Below are 16,116 nucleotides of genomic sequence, written 5' to 3'. Positions count from 1 at the left end.
GATTGAGTTTGAATTTTAAATTTTTACATGTGTAAGGTTTTTTCAAAATTACTTTTTTCGAGCTATTGTGTAGTTTTTGTGTTTATTTTGTAGGCATTTTCATCACGGATGAGGAAAACAGAACCATATTTATGATTCGTGTTTGAATCGTGAGAAAATTCTAAAATTGAGTTTGAATTTAAAATTTTTACATGTGTAAGTGGGGGGGTCCTGTCGGTTTTTTCAAAATTACTTTTTTCCAGCTAGTGTAAATTTTGTAGGCATTTTCATCACGGATATGGAAAACCGAACCATATTTATGATTTGAGTTTGAATCGGGAGAAAATTCCAAATGTGAGTTTGAATTTTAAATTTTCACACGTGTAAGGGGGGGTCCTGTCGGTTTTTTCAAAATTACTTTTTTCGAGCTATTGAATAGTTTTCATGTTTATTTTGTAGGCATTTTCATCACGGATAGGGAAATCAGAACCATATTTATGACTCGAGTTTGAATCGTGAAAAAATTCCAAAATTCAGATTGAATTTTAAATTTTTACACGTGTAATGGGGGGTCCTGTCGGTTTTTTCAAAATTACTTTTTTCGAGCTATTGAATAAATTTCATGTTTATTTTGTAGGCATTTTCATCACGGATGAGGAAAACAGAACCATATTTATGATTCAAGTTTGAATCGTGAGAAAATTCTAAAATTCAGTTTGAATTTTAAATTTTTACACGTGTAAGGGTGGGTCCTGTCGGTTTTTTCAAATTACTTTTTTCGAGCTAGTGTAAATTTTGTAGGCATTTTCATCACGGATATGGAAAACCGAACCATATTTATGATTTGAGTTTGAATCGGGAGAAAATTCCAAATGTGAGTTTGAATTTTAAATTTTCACACGTGTAAGGGGGGGGTCCTGTCGGTTTTTTCAAAATTACTTTTTTCGAGCTATTGTGTAGTTTTTGTGTTTATTTTGTAGGCATTTTCATCACGGATAGGGAAAACAGAACCAAATTTATTATTCGAGTTTGAATCGTGAGAAAATTCTAAAATTGAGTTTGAATTTTAAATTTTAACACGTGTAAGGGGGGGGTCCTGTCAGTTTTTTCAAAATTACTTTTTTCCAGCTAGTGTAAATTTTGTAGGCATTTTGATCACGGATAGGGAATACCGAACCATATCTATGATTTGAGTTTGAATCGGGAGAAAATTCCAAAATTGAGTTTGAATTTTAAATTTTTACACGTGTAGGGGGGGGGGTCCTGTCGGGTTTTTCAAAATTACTTTTTTCGAGCTATTGAATAGTTTTCATGTTTATTTTGTACACATTTTCATCACGGTTGAGGAAAACAGAACCATATTTATGATTCGTGTTTGAATCGTGAGAAAATTCTGAAATTGAGTTTGAATTTTAAATTTTCACACGTGTAGGGGGGGGGGGTCCTGTCGGTTTTTTCAAAATTACTTTTTTCGAGCTATTGTGTAGTTTTCGTGTTTATTTTGTAGGCATTTTCATCACGGATGAGGAAAACAGAACCATATTTATTATTCGAGTTTGAATCGGGAGAAAATTCTAAAATTCAGTTTGAATTTTAAATTTTTACACGTGTAAGGGGGGGGTCCTGTCGGTTTTTTCAAATTACTTTTTACGAGCTATTGAATAGTTTTCATGTTTATTTTGTAGGCATTTTCATCACGGATGAGGAAAACAGAACCATATTTATTATTCGAGTTTGAATCGTGAAAAAGTTCCAAAATTGAGTTTGAATTTTAAATTTTCACACGTGTAAGTGGGGGGGTCCTGTCGGTTTTTTCAAAATTACTTTTTTCCAGCTAGTGTAAATTTTGTAGGCATTTTCATCACGGATATGGAAAACCGAACCATATTTATGATTTGAGTTTGAATCGGGAGAAAATTCCAAATGTGAGTTTGAATTTTAAATTTTCACACGTGTAAGGGGGGGGTCCTGTCGGTTTTTTCAAAATTACTTTTTTCGAGCTATTGAATAGTTTTCATGTTTATTTTGCAGGCATTTTCATCACGGATAGGGAAATCAGAACCATATTTATGACTCGAGTTTGAATCGTGAAAAAATTCCAAAATTCAGATTGAATTTTAAATTTTTACACGTGTAAGGGTGGGTCCTGTCGGTTTTTTCAAATTACTTTTTTCGAGCTATTGAATAGTTTTCATGTTTATTTTGTAGACATTTTCATCACGGTTGAGGAAAACAGAACCATATTTATGATTCGAGTTTGAATCGTGAGAAAATTCTAAGATTGAGTTTGAATTTTAAATTTTTACATGTGTAAGGTTTTTTCAAAATTACTTTTTTCGAGCTATTGTGTAGTTTTTGTGTTTATTTTGTAGGCATTTTCATCACGGATGAGGAAAACAGAACCATATTTATGATTCGTGTTTGAATCGTGAGAAAATTCTAAAATTCAGTTTGAATTTTAAATTTTTACACGTGTAAGGGTGGGTCCTGTCGGTTTTTTCAAATTACTTTTTTCGAGCTATTGAATAGTTTTCATGTTTATTTTGTAGACATTTTCATCACGGTTGAGGAAAACAGAACCATATTTATGATTCGAGTTTGAATCGTGAGAAAATTCTAAGATTGAGTTTGAATTTTAAATTTTCACACGTGTAAGTGGGGGGGTCCTGTCGGTTTTTTCAAAATTACTTTTTTCCAGCTAGTGTAAATTTTGTAGGCATTTTCATCACGGATATGGAAAACCGAACCATATTTATGATTTGAGTTTGAATCGGGAGAAAATTCCAAATGTGAGTTTGAATTTTAAATTTTCACACGTGTAAGGGGGGGTCCTGTCGGTTTTTTCAAAATTACTTTTTTCGAGCTATTGAATAGTTTTCATGTTTATTTTGTAGGCATTTTCATCACGGATAGGGAAATCAGAACCATATTTATGACTCGAGTTTGAATCGTGAAAAAATTCCAAAATTCAGATTGAATTTTAAATTTTTACACGTGTAATGGGGGGTCCTGTCGGTTTTTTCAAAATTACTTTTTTCGAGGTATTGAATAAATTTCATGTTTATTTTGTAGGCATTTTCATCACGGTTGAGGAAAACAGAACCATATTTATGATTCGAGTTTGAATCGTGAGAAAATTCTAAGATTGAGTTTGAATTTTAAATTTTCACACGTGTAAGTGGGGGGGTCCTGTCGGTTTTTTCAAAATTACTTTTTTCCAGCTAGTGTAAATTTTGTAGGCATTTTCATCACGGATGAGGAAAACAGAACCATATTTATGATTCAAGTTTGAATCGTGAGAAAATTCTAAAATTCAGTTTGAATTTTAAATTTTTACACGTGTAAGGGTGGGTCCTGTCGGTTTTTTCAAATTAATTTTTTCGAGCTATTGAATAGTTTTCATGTTTATTTTGTAGACATTTTCATCACGGTTGAGGAAAACAGAACCATATTTATGATTCGAGTTTGAATCGTGAGAAAATTCTAAGATTGAGTTTGAATTTTAAATTTTTACATGTGTAAGGTTTTTTCAAAATTACTTTTTTCGAGCTATTGTGTAGTTTTTGTGTTTATTTTGTAGGCATTTTCATCACGGATGAGGAAAACAGAACCATATTTATGATTCGTGTTTGAATCGTGAAAAAGTTCTAAAATTGAGTTTGAATTTTAAATTTTCACACGTGTAAGTGGGGGGGTCCTGTCGGTTTTTTCAAAATTACTTTTTTCCAGCTAGTGTAAATTTTGTAGGCATTTTCATCACGGATATGGAAAACCGAACCATATTTATGATTTGAGTTTGAATCGGGAGAAAATTCCAAATGTGAGTTTGAATTTTAAATTTTCACACGTGTAAGGGGGGGGTCCTGTCGGTTTTTTCAAAATTACTTTTTTCGAGCTATTGAATAGTTTTCATGTTTATTTTGCAGGCATTTTCATCACGGATAGGGAAATCAGAACCATATTTATGACTCGAGTTTGAATCGTGAAAAAATTCCAAAATTCAGATTGAATTTTAAATTTTTACACGTGTAAGGGTGGGTCCTGTCGGTTTTTTCAAATTACTTTTTTCGAGCTATTGAATAGTTTTCATGTTTATTTTGTAGACATTTTCATCACGGTTGAGGAAAACAGAACCATATTTATGATTCGAGTTTGAATCGTGAGAAAATTCTAAGATTGAGTTTGAATTTTAAATTTTTACATGTGTAAGATTTTTTCAAAATTACTTTTTTCGAGCTATTGTGTAGTTTTTGTGTTTATTTTGTAGGCATTTTCATCACGGATGAGGAAAACAGAACCATATTTATGATTCGTGTTTGAATCGTGAGAAAATTCTAAAATTGAGTTTGAATTTAAAATTTTTACATGTGTAAGTGGGGGGGTCCTGTCGGTTTTTTCAAAATTACTTTTTTCCAGCTAGTGTAAATTTTGTAGGCATTTTCATCACGGATATGGAAAACCGAACCATATTTATGATTTGAGTTTGAATCGGGAGAAAATTCCAAATGTGAGTTTGAATTTTAAATTTTCACACGTGTAAGGGGGGGTCCTGTCGGTTTTTTCAAAATTACTTTTTTCGAGCTATTGAATAGTTTTCATGTTTATTTTGTAGGCATTTTCATCACGGATAGGGAAATCAGAACCATATTTATGACTCGAGTTTGAATCGTGAAAAAATTCCAAAATTCAGATTGAATTTTAAATTTTTACACGTGTAATGGGGGGTCCTGTCGGTTTTTTCAAAATTACTTTTTTCGAGCTATTGAATAAATTTCATGTTTATTTTGTAGGCATTTTCATCACGGATGAGGAAAACAGAACCATATTTATGATTCAAGTTTGAATCGTGAGAAAATTCTAAAATTCAGTTTGAATTTTAAATTTTTACACGTGTAAGGGTGGGTCCTGTCGGTTTTTTCAAATTACTTTTTTCGAGCTAGTGTAAATTTTGTAGGCATTTTCATCACGGATATGGAAAACCGAACCATATTTATGATTTGAGTTTGAATCGGGAGAAAATTCCAAATGTGAGTTTGAATTTTAAATTTTCACACGTGTAAGGGGGGGGTCCTGTCGGTTTTTTCAAAATTACTTTTTTCGAGCTATTGTGTAGTTTTTGTGTTTATTTTGTAGGCATTTTCATCACGGATAGGGAAAACAGAACCAAATTTATTATTCGAGTTTGAATCGTGAGAAAATTCTAAAATTGAGTTTGAATTTTAAATTTTAACACGTGTAAGGGGGGGGTCCTGTCAGTTTTTTCAAAATTACTTTTTTCCAGCTAGTGTAAATTTTGTAGGCATTTTGATCACGGATAGGGAATACCGAACCATATCTATGATTTGAGTTTGAATCGGGAGAAAATTCCAAAATTGAGTTTGAATTTTAAATTTTTACACGTGTAGGGGGGGGGTCCTGTCGGGTTTTTCAAAATTACTTTTTTCGAGCTATTGAATAGTTTTCATGTTTATTTTGTACACATTTTCATCACGGTTGAGGAAAACAGAACCATATTTATGATTCGTGTTTGAATCGTGAGAAAATTCTAAAATTGAGTTTGAATTTTAAATTTTCACACGTGTAGGGGGGGGGGGGGTCCTGTCGGTTTTTTCAAAATTACTTTTTTCGAGCTATTGTGTAGTTTTCGTGTTTATTTTGTAGGCATTTTCATCACGGATGAGGAAAACAGAACCATATTTATTATTCGAGTTTGAATCGTGAAAAAGTTCCAAAATTGAGTTTGAATTTTAAATTTTCACACGTGTAAGTGGGGGGGTCCTGTCAGTTTTTTCAAAATTACTTTTTTCCAGCTAGTGTAAATTTTGTAGGCATTTTCATCACGGATATGGAAAACCGAACCATATTTATGATTTGAGTTTGAATCGGGAGAAAATTCCAAATGTGAGTTTGAATTTTAAATTTTCACACGTGTAAGGGGGGGTCCTGTCGGTTTTTTCAAAATTACTTTTTTCGAGCTATTGAATAGTTTTCATGTTTATTTTGTAGGCATTTTCATCACGGATAGGGAAATCAGAACCATATTTATGACTCGAGTTTGAATCGTGAAAAAATTCCAAAATTCAGATTGAATTTTAAATTTTTACACGTGTAAGGGGGGGTCCTGTCGGTTTTTTCAAAATTACTTTTTTCGAGCTATTGAATAAATTTCATGTTTATTTTGTAGGCATTTTCATCACGGATGAGGAAAACAGAACCATATTTATGATTCAAGTTTGAATCGTGAGAAAATTCTAAAATTCAGTTTGAATTTTAAATTTTAACACGTGTAAGGGGGGGTCCTGTCAGTTTTTTCAAAATTACTTTTTTCCAGCTAGTGTAAATTTTGTAGGCATTTTGATCACGGATAGGGAATACCGAACCATATCTATGATTTGAGTTTGAATCGGGAGAAAATTCCAAAATTGAGTTTGAATTTTAAATTTTTACACGTGTAGGGGGGGGGTCCTGTCGGGTTTTTCAAAATTACTTTTTTCGAGCTATTGAATAGTTTTCATGTTTATTTTGTACACATTTTCATCACGGTTGAGGAAAACAGAACCATATTTATGATTCGTGTTTGAATCGTGAGAAAATTCTGAAATTGAGTTTGAATTTAAAATTTTTACATGTGTAAGGGGGGGGGTCCTGTCGGTTTTTTCAAAATTACTTTTTTCGAGCTATTGTGTAGTTTTTGTGTTTATTTTGTAGGCATTTTCATCACGGATAGGGAAAACAAAACCATATTTATGATTTGAGTTTTAATCGGGAGAAAATTCCAAATGTGAGTTTGAATTTTAAGTTTTCACACGTGTAGGGGGGGGGTCCTGTCGGTTTTCTCAAAATTACTTTTTTCGAGCTATTGTGTAGTTTTCGTGTTTATTTTGTAGGCATTTTCATCACGGATGAGGAAAACAGAACCATATTTATTATTCGAGTTTGAATCGGGAGAAAATTCCAAATGTGAGTTTGAATTTTAAATTTTCACACGTGTAGGGGGGGGGTTTTGTCGGTTTTTTCAAAATTACTTTTTTCGAGCTATTGAATAAATTTCATGTTTATTTTGTAGGCATTTTCATCACGGATGAGGAAAACAGAACCATATTTATTATTCGAGTTTGAATCGTGAAAAAGTTCCAAAATTGAGTTTGAATTTTAAATTTTCACACGTGTAAGGGGGGGGGGTCCTGTCGGTTTTTTCAAAATTACTTTTTTCCAGCTAGTGTAAATTTTGTAGGCATTTTCATCACGGATATGGAAAACCGAACCATATTTATGATTTGAGTTTGAATCGGGAGAAAATTCCAAATGTGAGTTTGAATTTTAAATTTTCACACGTGTAAGGGGGGGTCCTGTCGGTTTTTTCAAAATTATTTTTTTCGAGCTATTGTGTAGTTTTTGTGTTTATTTTGTAGACATTTCCATCACGGATGAGAGAAACAGAACCAAATTTATTATTCGAGTTTGAATCGTGAGAAAATTCTAAAATTGAGTTTGAATTTTAAATTTTAACACGTGTAAGGGGGGGGTCCTGTCGGGTTTTTCAAAATTACTTTTTTCCAGCTAGTGTAAATTTTGTAGGCATTTTGATCACGGATAGGGAATACCGAACCATATCTATGATTTGAGTTTGAATCGGGAGAAAATTCCAAAATTGAGTTTGAATTTTAAATTTTTACACGTGTAGGGGGGGGTCCTGTCGGGTTTTTCAAAATTACTTTTTTCGAGCTATTGAATAGTTTTCATGTTTATTTTGTACACATTTTCATCACGGTTGAGGAAAACAGAACCATATTTATGATTCGTGTTTGAATCGTGAGAAAATTCTGAAATTGAGTTTGAATTTAAAATTTTTACATGTGTAAGGGGGGGGGGTCCTGTCGGTTTTTTCAAAATTACTTTTTTCGAGCTATCGTGTAGTTTTCGTGTTTATTTTGTAGGCATTTTCATCACGGATAGAGAAAACAAAACCATATTTATGATTTGAGTTTTAATCGGGAGAAAATTCCAAATGTGAGTTTGAATTTTAAATTTTCACACGTGTAGGGGGGGGGGTCCTGTCGGTTTTTTCAAAATTACTTTTTTCGAGCTATTGTGTAGTTTTTGTGTTTATTTTGTAGGCATTTTCATCACGGATGAGGAAAACAGAACCATATTTATGATTCGTGTTTGAATCGTGAGAAAATTCTAAAATTGAGTTTGAATTTAAAATTTTTACATGTGTAAGGGGGGGGGGGTCCTGTCGATTTTTTCAAAATTACTTTTTTCGAGCTATTGTGTAGTTTTTGTGTTTATTTTGTAGGCATTTTCATCACGGATGAGGAAAACAGAACCATATTTATGATTCGTGTTTGAATCGTGAAAAAGTTCCAAAATTGAGTTTGAATTTTAAATTTTCACACGTGTTAGTGGGGGGGTCCTGTCGGTTTTTTCAAAATTACTTTTTTCCAGCTAGTGTAAATTTTGTAGGCATTTTCATCACGGATATGGAAAACCGAACCATATTTATGATTTGAGTTTGAATCGGGAGAAAATTCCAAATGTGAGTTTGAATTTTAAATTTTCACACGTGTAAGGGGGGGGTCCTGTCGGTTTTTTCAAAATTACTTTTTTCGAGCTATTGAATAGTTTTCATGTTTATTTTGCAGGCATTTTCATCACGGATAGGGAAATCAGAACCATATTTATGACTCGAGTTTGAATCGTGAAAAAATTCCAAAATTCAGATTGAATTTTAAATTTTTACACGTGTAAGGGTGGGTCCTGTCGGTTTTTTCAAATTACTTTTTTCGAGCTATTGAATAGTTTTCATGTTTATTTTGTAGGCATTTTCATCACGGATGAGGAAAACAGAACCATATTTATGATTCAAGTTTGAATCGTGAGAAAATTCTAAAATTCAGTTTGAATTTTAAATTTTTACACGTGTAAGGGTGGGTCCTGTCGGTTTTTTCAAATTACTTTTTTCGAGCTATTGAATAGTTTTCATGTTTATTTTGTAGACATTTTCATCACGGTTGAGGAAAACAGAACCATATTTATGATTCGAGTTTGAATCGTGAGAAAATTCTAAGATTGAGTTTGAATTTTAAATTTTCACACGTGTAAGTGGGGGGGTCCTGTCGGTTTTTTCAAAATTACTTTTTTCCAGCTAGTGTAAATTTTGTAGGCATTTTCATCACGGATATGGAAAACCGAACCATATTTATGATTTGAGTTTGAATCGGGAGAAAATTCCAAATGTGAGTTTGAATTTTAAATTTTTACACGTGTAAGGGTGGGTCCTGTCGGTTTTTTCAAATTACTTTTTTCGAGCTATTGAATAGTTTTCATGTTTATTTTGTAGACATTTTCATCACGGTTGAGGAAAACAGAACCATATTTATGATTCGAGTTTGAATCGTGAGAAAATTCTAAGATTGAGTTTGAATTTTAAATTTTTACATGTGTAAGGTTTTTTCAAAATTACTTTTTTCGAGCTATTGTGTAGTTTTTGTGTTTATTTTGTAGGCATTTTCATCACGGATGAGGAAAACAGAACCATATTTATGATTCGTGTTTGAATCGTGAGAAAATTCTAAAATTGAGTTTGAATTTAAAATTTTTACATGTGTAAGTGGGGGGGTCCTGTCGGTTTTTTCAAAATTACTTTTTTCCAGCTAGTGTAAATTTTGTAGGCATTTTCATCACGGATATGGAAAACCGAACCATATTTATGATTTGAGTTTGAATCGGGAGAAAATTCCAAATGTGAGTTTGAATTTTAAATTTTCACACGTGTAAGGGGGGGTCCTGTCGGTTTTTTCAAAATTACTTTTTTCGAGCTATTGAATAGTTTTCATGTTTATTTTGTAGGCATTTTCATCACGGATAGGGAAATCAGAACCATATTTATGATTCAAGTTTGAATCGTGAGAAAATTCTAAAATTCAGTTTGAATTTTAAATTTTTACACGTGTAAGGGTGGGTCCTGTCGGTTTTTTCAAATTACTTTTTTCGAGCTATTGAATAGTTTTCATGTTTATTTTGTAGACATTTTCATCACGGTTGAGGAAAACAGAACCATATTTATGATTCGAGTTTGAATCGTGAGAAAATTCTAAGATTGAGTTTGAATTTTAAATTTTTACATGTGTAAGGTTTTCTCAAAATTACTTTTTTCGAGCTATTGTGTAGTTTTTGTGTTTATTTTGTAGGCATTTTCATCACGGATGAGGAAAACAGAACCATATTTATGATTCGAGTTTGAATCGTGAGAAAATTCTAAGATTGAGTTTGAATTTTAAATTTTTACATGTGTAAGGTTTTTTCAAAATTACTTTTTTCGAGCTATTGTGTAGTTTTTGTGTTTATTTTGTAGGCATTTTCATCACGGATAGGGAAAACAGAACCAAATTTATCATTCAAGTTTGAATCGTGAAAAAATTTTAAAATTAAGTTTGAATTAAAAATTTTTACATGTGTAGGGGGGGTGGTCCTGTCGGTTTTTTTCAAAATTACTATTTTCGAGCTATTGTGTAGTTTTTGTGTTTATTTTGTAGGCATTTTCATCACGGATATGGAAAACAGAACCATATTTATTATTCGAGTTTGAATCGTGAAAAAGTTCCAAAATTGAGTTTGAATTTTAAATTTTCACACGTGTAGGGGGGGGGGGTCCTATCGGTTTTTTCAAAATTACTTTTTTCCAGCTAGTGTAAATTTTGTAGGCATTTTCATCACGGATATGGAAAACCGAACCATATTTATGATTTGAGTTTGAATCGGGAGAAAATTCCAAATGTGAGTTTGAATTTTAAATTTTCACACGTGTAGGGGGGGGTCCTGTCGGTTTTTTCAAATTATTTTTTTCGAGCTATTGTGTAGTTTTTGTGTTTATTTTGTAGACATTTCCATCACGGATGAGAGAAACAGAACCAAATTTATTATTCGAGTTTGAATCGTGAGAAAATTCTAAAATTGAGTTTGAATTTTAAATTTTAACACGTGTAAGGGGGGGGTCCTGTCGGGTTTTTCAAAATTACTTTTTTCCAGCTAGTGTAAATTTTGTAGGCATTTTGATCACGGATAGGGAATACCGAACCATATCTATGATTTGAGTTTGAATCGGGAGAAAATTCCAAAATTGAGTTTGAATTTTAAATTTTTACACGTGTAGGGGGGGGTCCTGTCGGTTTTTTCAAAATTACTTTTTTCGAGCTATTGTATAGTTTTTGTGTTTATTTTGTAGGCATCATCATTATTTGTAGCTCATCACGGATCAATTTATGATCCGAGTTTGAATCGTGAGAAAATTCCAAAATTGAGTTTGAATTTTAAATTTTTACACGTGTAAGGGACTCTAATTGAGACCTTTTTTTTCCCCACTTTAGGAAGACATTATATCTGTTTGGAATAAGACTGCGAATGACCATTCAACAACAGTTAGAATACGAGATACTCTGAAACGAGTGTTGAATTTGCCCTCTAACACAGTAATGGAATATAAGACTCATAACAATAGCATGAGGTATTCTTTTTATTTTCATCCCAAAAAGTTATTAATAGTGGATGGTAGTTAGATTAAGTAGCAATAGTTATATATTAATTGGATTATTTTAGTAGCATCAAAGTTAGTTCAGAATGAAAAATTCTCTATGTGGCCGTTCAAGTATTAAGTCAGCAATTTTTACCCTTCACCTCTTATATGTGATCAATGGGATCGGAGACTACATAGGAGGGCCCGTGGTGTCACACTATCTTCATGTGCGATCAATTTGTGTATTAATAATAATATAAAGTGTATTAATAATAATATAAAGTGTATTATAATAATATAAAGTGTATTAATAATAATATAAAGTGTATTAATAATAATATAAAGTGTATTAATAATAATATAAAGTGTATTAATAATAATATAAAGTGTATTAATAAATTACAGTGAAATAAATTATATTTTATATATTAAATAAATTTAATATCACTTTAATACTAAAAAATAATGTAATCAATTATATAAATTCAAACGTGTAACAGAATTTACTTAAGTAGCTAATTCCCCAGGTTTATTGAAACACCTTCGACATGGTCACTGTACATTTCAGACGCCTCTCTTAATTTCAGCGAATATTCCCTTCGAGTAGTTCGAGTCCTGATCGAGAGACCCAATGTCTCTTCTAGCTCAGAAAATGTTTTCTTGATACATTAAACTTGTAGAGGCTCTACGTCCCACCTAAGAGACCAACAACGTTTACAATGTTGGCATTTGCTTCTGAAAGAGATTGTTTTTCTATATTTGTCTTTATGCTATATTTCCTCTTGATAATTAAAAGGAAAAAATTTTTCCTTTTAAATAATTACTTTTAATCATTTTTATGCTCAGTTGTAGCACTGTGCATTTGAATTACTATTTAATCATAGGAAACAAAATTATTTAATTTGTAGTCTACTGCAAATAATAATTATATTATTTGTAGACAATATAGTTTGTGTATAACTTTAATGTGTGTGTAACTTTGAGAATGGCAATAATAATTATCTCAAACTACTTTAATCGTAATTGCCTTTATTAAGTGTCGCCACCTACCGGCGAAATTTGCACTTAAAATCATGGCTTAATATCCATGTAAGATATTAAGTTACTACTTCTTTTCTAAAGTTGGCGCCCTCTAGGGGCTTTCAGGAGAGTCAATAGCAATTATGTTCTTGATCAAATGAGCAAAATCACAATATAATTTGATTTGGTCAACTGTAACAGGTAATTCGTTTATTATATATACTTTTTATTTAAAAATTATTAAAATATGCTTATCCATATTCAAAATACATTAGATGAGTCAGTTATTCATTTCATTCACGCTGTGGAATGAAAAGGAGGAGTGTGCTGTTTTCTTTTCTAAAGTTGGCGCCCTCTAGGGGCTTTCAGGAGAGTCAATAATAATTATGTTCGTGATCAAATGAGCAAAATCACAATAAAATTTTACTGACTGAGTAAATTATAAAAATAATTGTCAAATGGATGCTCCATTTACTCATTAGATGAGTCAGTCATTCATTTCATTCACGCTGTGGAATGAAAAGGAGGAGTGTGCAATGGCTACCCCCAAATCTGATGATTATCTTATCTACTTGAATGGTTTCGAACAGCTGGCTGATTTCAAGATGAGTGTCTGTTAGGACTCTGCCCCTCCAGGTTGCGATCTGTTTTGTATGGGCAGGGAAGCGTACCCCCCTGCCCATATTTCCACCCGTTATTATCCTATTCAACAGCTGGCTGAATTCATGATGAGTATAACGAAAAGATAAAAGAACTAAACGTATTATTAATAAATTTTTAACAATTGTGCAACATACATGAAATGAATATAGAACATAGAATATATAATAGATTAACATAATTTGTTATCACGTAGACAGTTATTTAGTGGTTACACACCAATAATTTAAAAAATACGTTCGCAAGTAGGTAAGTTGTGTATTAATTTTGAAAAACGCAATAATTATCTCGAACCGCTTTCGTCAGCTCAGCTGACGCGATTCGACCGAGGTGACTACAGGTGAAATTTCCACTTAATACCATTTAAGATTCTTGTTGGCGCCCTGTAGGGACTTTCAGGAGAGGCAATAATAATTATGTTCGTGATCAAATGAGCACAATTTGATTTGGTCCACTGTAACAGGTAATTTAAAAGCATATTAATATATTATTAGATTTTTTTTAGTAGCATCAAAGTTGGTTCAGAATGAAAAATTCTCTATGTGGCCGTTCAAGTATTAAGTGCATTTTTAGCATTTTCTCTTCAACTCTTATCACATATCAGTGGAATAGAAATAAATAACAATTTATATATTAAATAAATTTAATATCACTATAATACTAAAAAATAATGTATTCAATTATATAAACATCATTCAAATTGTATACGTGTAACAGAATTTACTTAAGTAGATAATGCCCCAGGTTTATTGAAACACCTTCGACATGGTCACTGTACATTTCAGACGCCTCTGTGAGCGAGTAGTAGTAGTAGTTCGAGTCCTGATCGAGAGACCCATTGTCTTTTCTTCTGCGCAAGTTCAAAAAATGTTTTCTTGATACATTAAACTTGTAGGGGCTCTACCGTCCCACCTAAGAGACCAACAAAGTTTATAATGTTGGCATTTGCTGCTGAACGAGATTTTTTTTCTATATCTGTCTTTATGCTATATTTCCTCTTATTAGTTAAAATGAAATAATTTTTTTTTTTTTAAATAATTACTTTTAATCATTTTTATGCGCAGTTGTAACAATGTGTATTTCAATTACTTTTATACAAATATTATTCAATATATGACATGAATGTCGCTCTCCACTTGATCTCCTCTGTAGCTTAGTGGTCAGAGCACTCGTCCGGCAATCGAGGGACCCGGGTTCGACTCCCGGTGGAGAAGAGATGAGTTTTTTCCTTCCTTAAAAAATAAACATCTGAAATAATAAATATCTTCACAACATCCAGTCTTCCGTATATCTTGTATTATTCAATATGTTCACACGTGAATAGGAAACAAAATTATTTAATTTGTAGTCTACTATGCGAATAATAATTATATTATTTGTAGGCAATATAATTTGTGTATAACTGTAATGTGTTTGTAGGTTCCAGAATGGCAATAATAATTATCTCGAACTGCTTTAATCGTAATGACCCTTCGTCTAGTGTCGCCACCTACTGGCGAAATTTGCACTTAAAACCATGGCTTAATATGCATGTAAGATACATAGTTGGCGCCCTCTAGGGGCTTTCAGGAGAGTCAATAGCAATTATGTTCGTGATTAAATGACAAAAATCGCAATATAATTTGATTTGGTCAACTGTAACAGGTCATTTATTATATATAATTTTTGATTTAAAAATTATTAAAATATTCTTATCCATATATATATATATAGAGACAACACAACATACGTACGTGAAATTATTTTCCTAATTTATTTTCACTAAAGTAGATATGCATTGCTTCCAATTAAATCCTTTTCTGCCCCTTTGGTTAGTATTTGAAAAATATTCAAAGTCTATAAATTTAATTGTGACTTTCTCATAAAATCGTACATTTTAATAAAAGTGTGCCTTTCCTTTCTACTTACAGGGACAAGTCCAGTTTTAGGAACACAAATATATTTGTTAGATAGAGATTCATGAGTAGATAGAGAGAGATAGATGAGTAGTAGAGAGAGTTAGATAGAGATTAAATACACATAATTACTAATTGTACAATATCTTTTTCTTTTTGATGCAATAAAACCTCATAGCCAGTGGTGGGCACTGGCACAAAAAATGTTGACGTGGGGGAGAGAAGAGTCTGTTGTATTGTTGTAAAAACTTGTAGGGTGTCTCTACCGTCCCACCTGAGAGACCAACAACGTTTATAATGTTGGCTATAAATTTGCTGCTGAACGAGATTTTTTTGCTATATTTCCTCTTAATAGTTAAAATGAAATAATTTTTTTTTTTAAATAATTACTTTAAATCATTTTTATGCGCAGTTGTAACAATGTGTATTTCAATTACTTTTATACAAATATTATTCAATATGTTCACACGTAAATAGTTTAAACATAGGAAACAAAATTATTTAATTTGTAGTCTACTATGCAAATAATAATTATATTATTTGTAGGCAATATAATTTGTGTATAACTGTAATGTGTTTGTAAGTTTCAGAATGGCAATAATAATTATCTCGAACTGCTTTAATCGTAATGACCCTTCGTCTAGTGTCGCCACCTACTGGCGAAATTTGCACTTAAAACCATGGCTTAATATGCATGTAAGTTAGTTACTTTTCTAAAGTTGGTGCCCTCTAGGGGCTTTCAGGAGAGTCAATAGCAATTATGTTCGTGATCAAATGAGCAAAATCACAATATAATTTGATTTGGTCAACTGTAACAGGTAATTCGTTTATTATATATACTTTTTATTTAAAAATTATTAAAATATGCTTATCCATATCGAGACAACACACATTTGCATACGTACGTGAAATTATTTACCTCCTTTATTTTCACTAAAGTAGATATGCATTGCCTCCAATTAAATCCTTCTCTGCCCCCTTTGATTAGTGTTTGAAAAATATTCAAAGAATTGACTTTCTCATAAAATCGTACATTTAAGTGTGCCT

The 16,116-nt window shown here is 31.9% G+C and overlaps 1 protein-coding gene across 3 annotated transcripts in view; it reads left to right on the top strand.

Moving 5' to 3' along the window:
• LOC149069412 (eukaryotic translation initiation factor 4E type 2-like) overlaps window positions 1-16,116 on the top strand; it is a 350,991-nt gene that overhangs the window by 318,128 nt on the left and 16,747 nt on the right. Inside the window, exons 6-7 of one of the 3 annotated variants that reach the window (XM_089249236.1) lie at window positions 11,349-11,485; window positions 15,085-15,286. In XM_089249236.1, the coding sequence (XP_089105362.1) occupies window positions 11,349-11,485; window positions 15,085-15,127 (180 nt within the window). In that variant the 3' untranslated portion in view covers window positions 15,128-15,286. Of the gene's footprint in view, window positions 1-11,348; window positions 11,486-15,084; window positions 15,287-16,116 lie in introns of those variants that run through there. The other 2 variants (XM_089249237.1, XM_089249239.1) reach the window with 2 other exon arrangements.

Source organism: Pholcus phalangioides, unplaced genomic scaffold (genome assembly GCF_987345545.1).
Source record: "Pholcus phalangioides strain wild (caught in Gottingen) unplaced genomic scaffold, Ppha-v1.0 ptg000022l_1, whole genome shotgun sequence".
NCBI classification, from domain to species: domain Eukaryota; kingdom Metazoa; phylum Arthropoda; class Arachnida; order Araneae; family Pholcidae; genus Pholcus; species Pholcus phalangioides.
The sequence above is the reverse complement of the archived record's forward strand: the minus strand, read 5'-3'. Positions and strand labels throughout refer to the sequence as shown.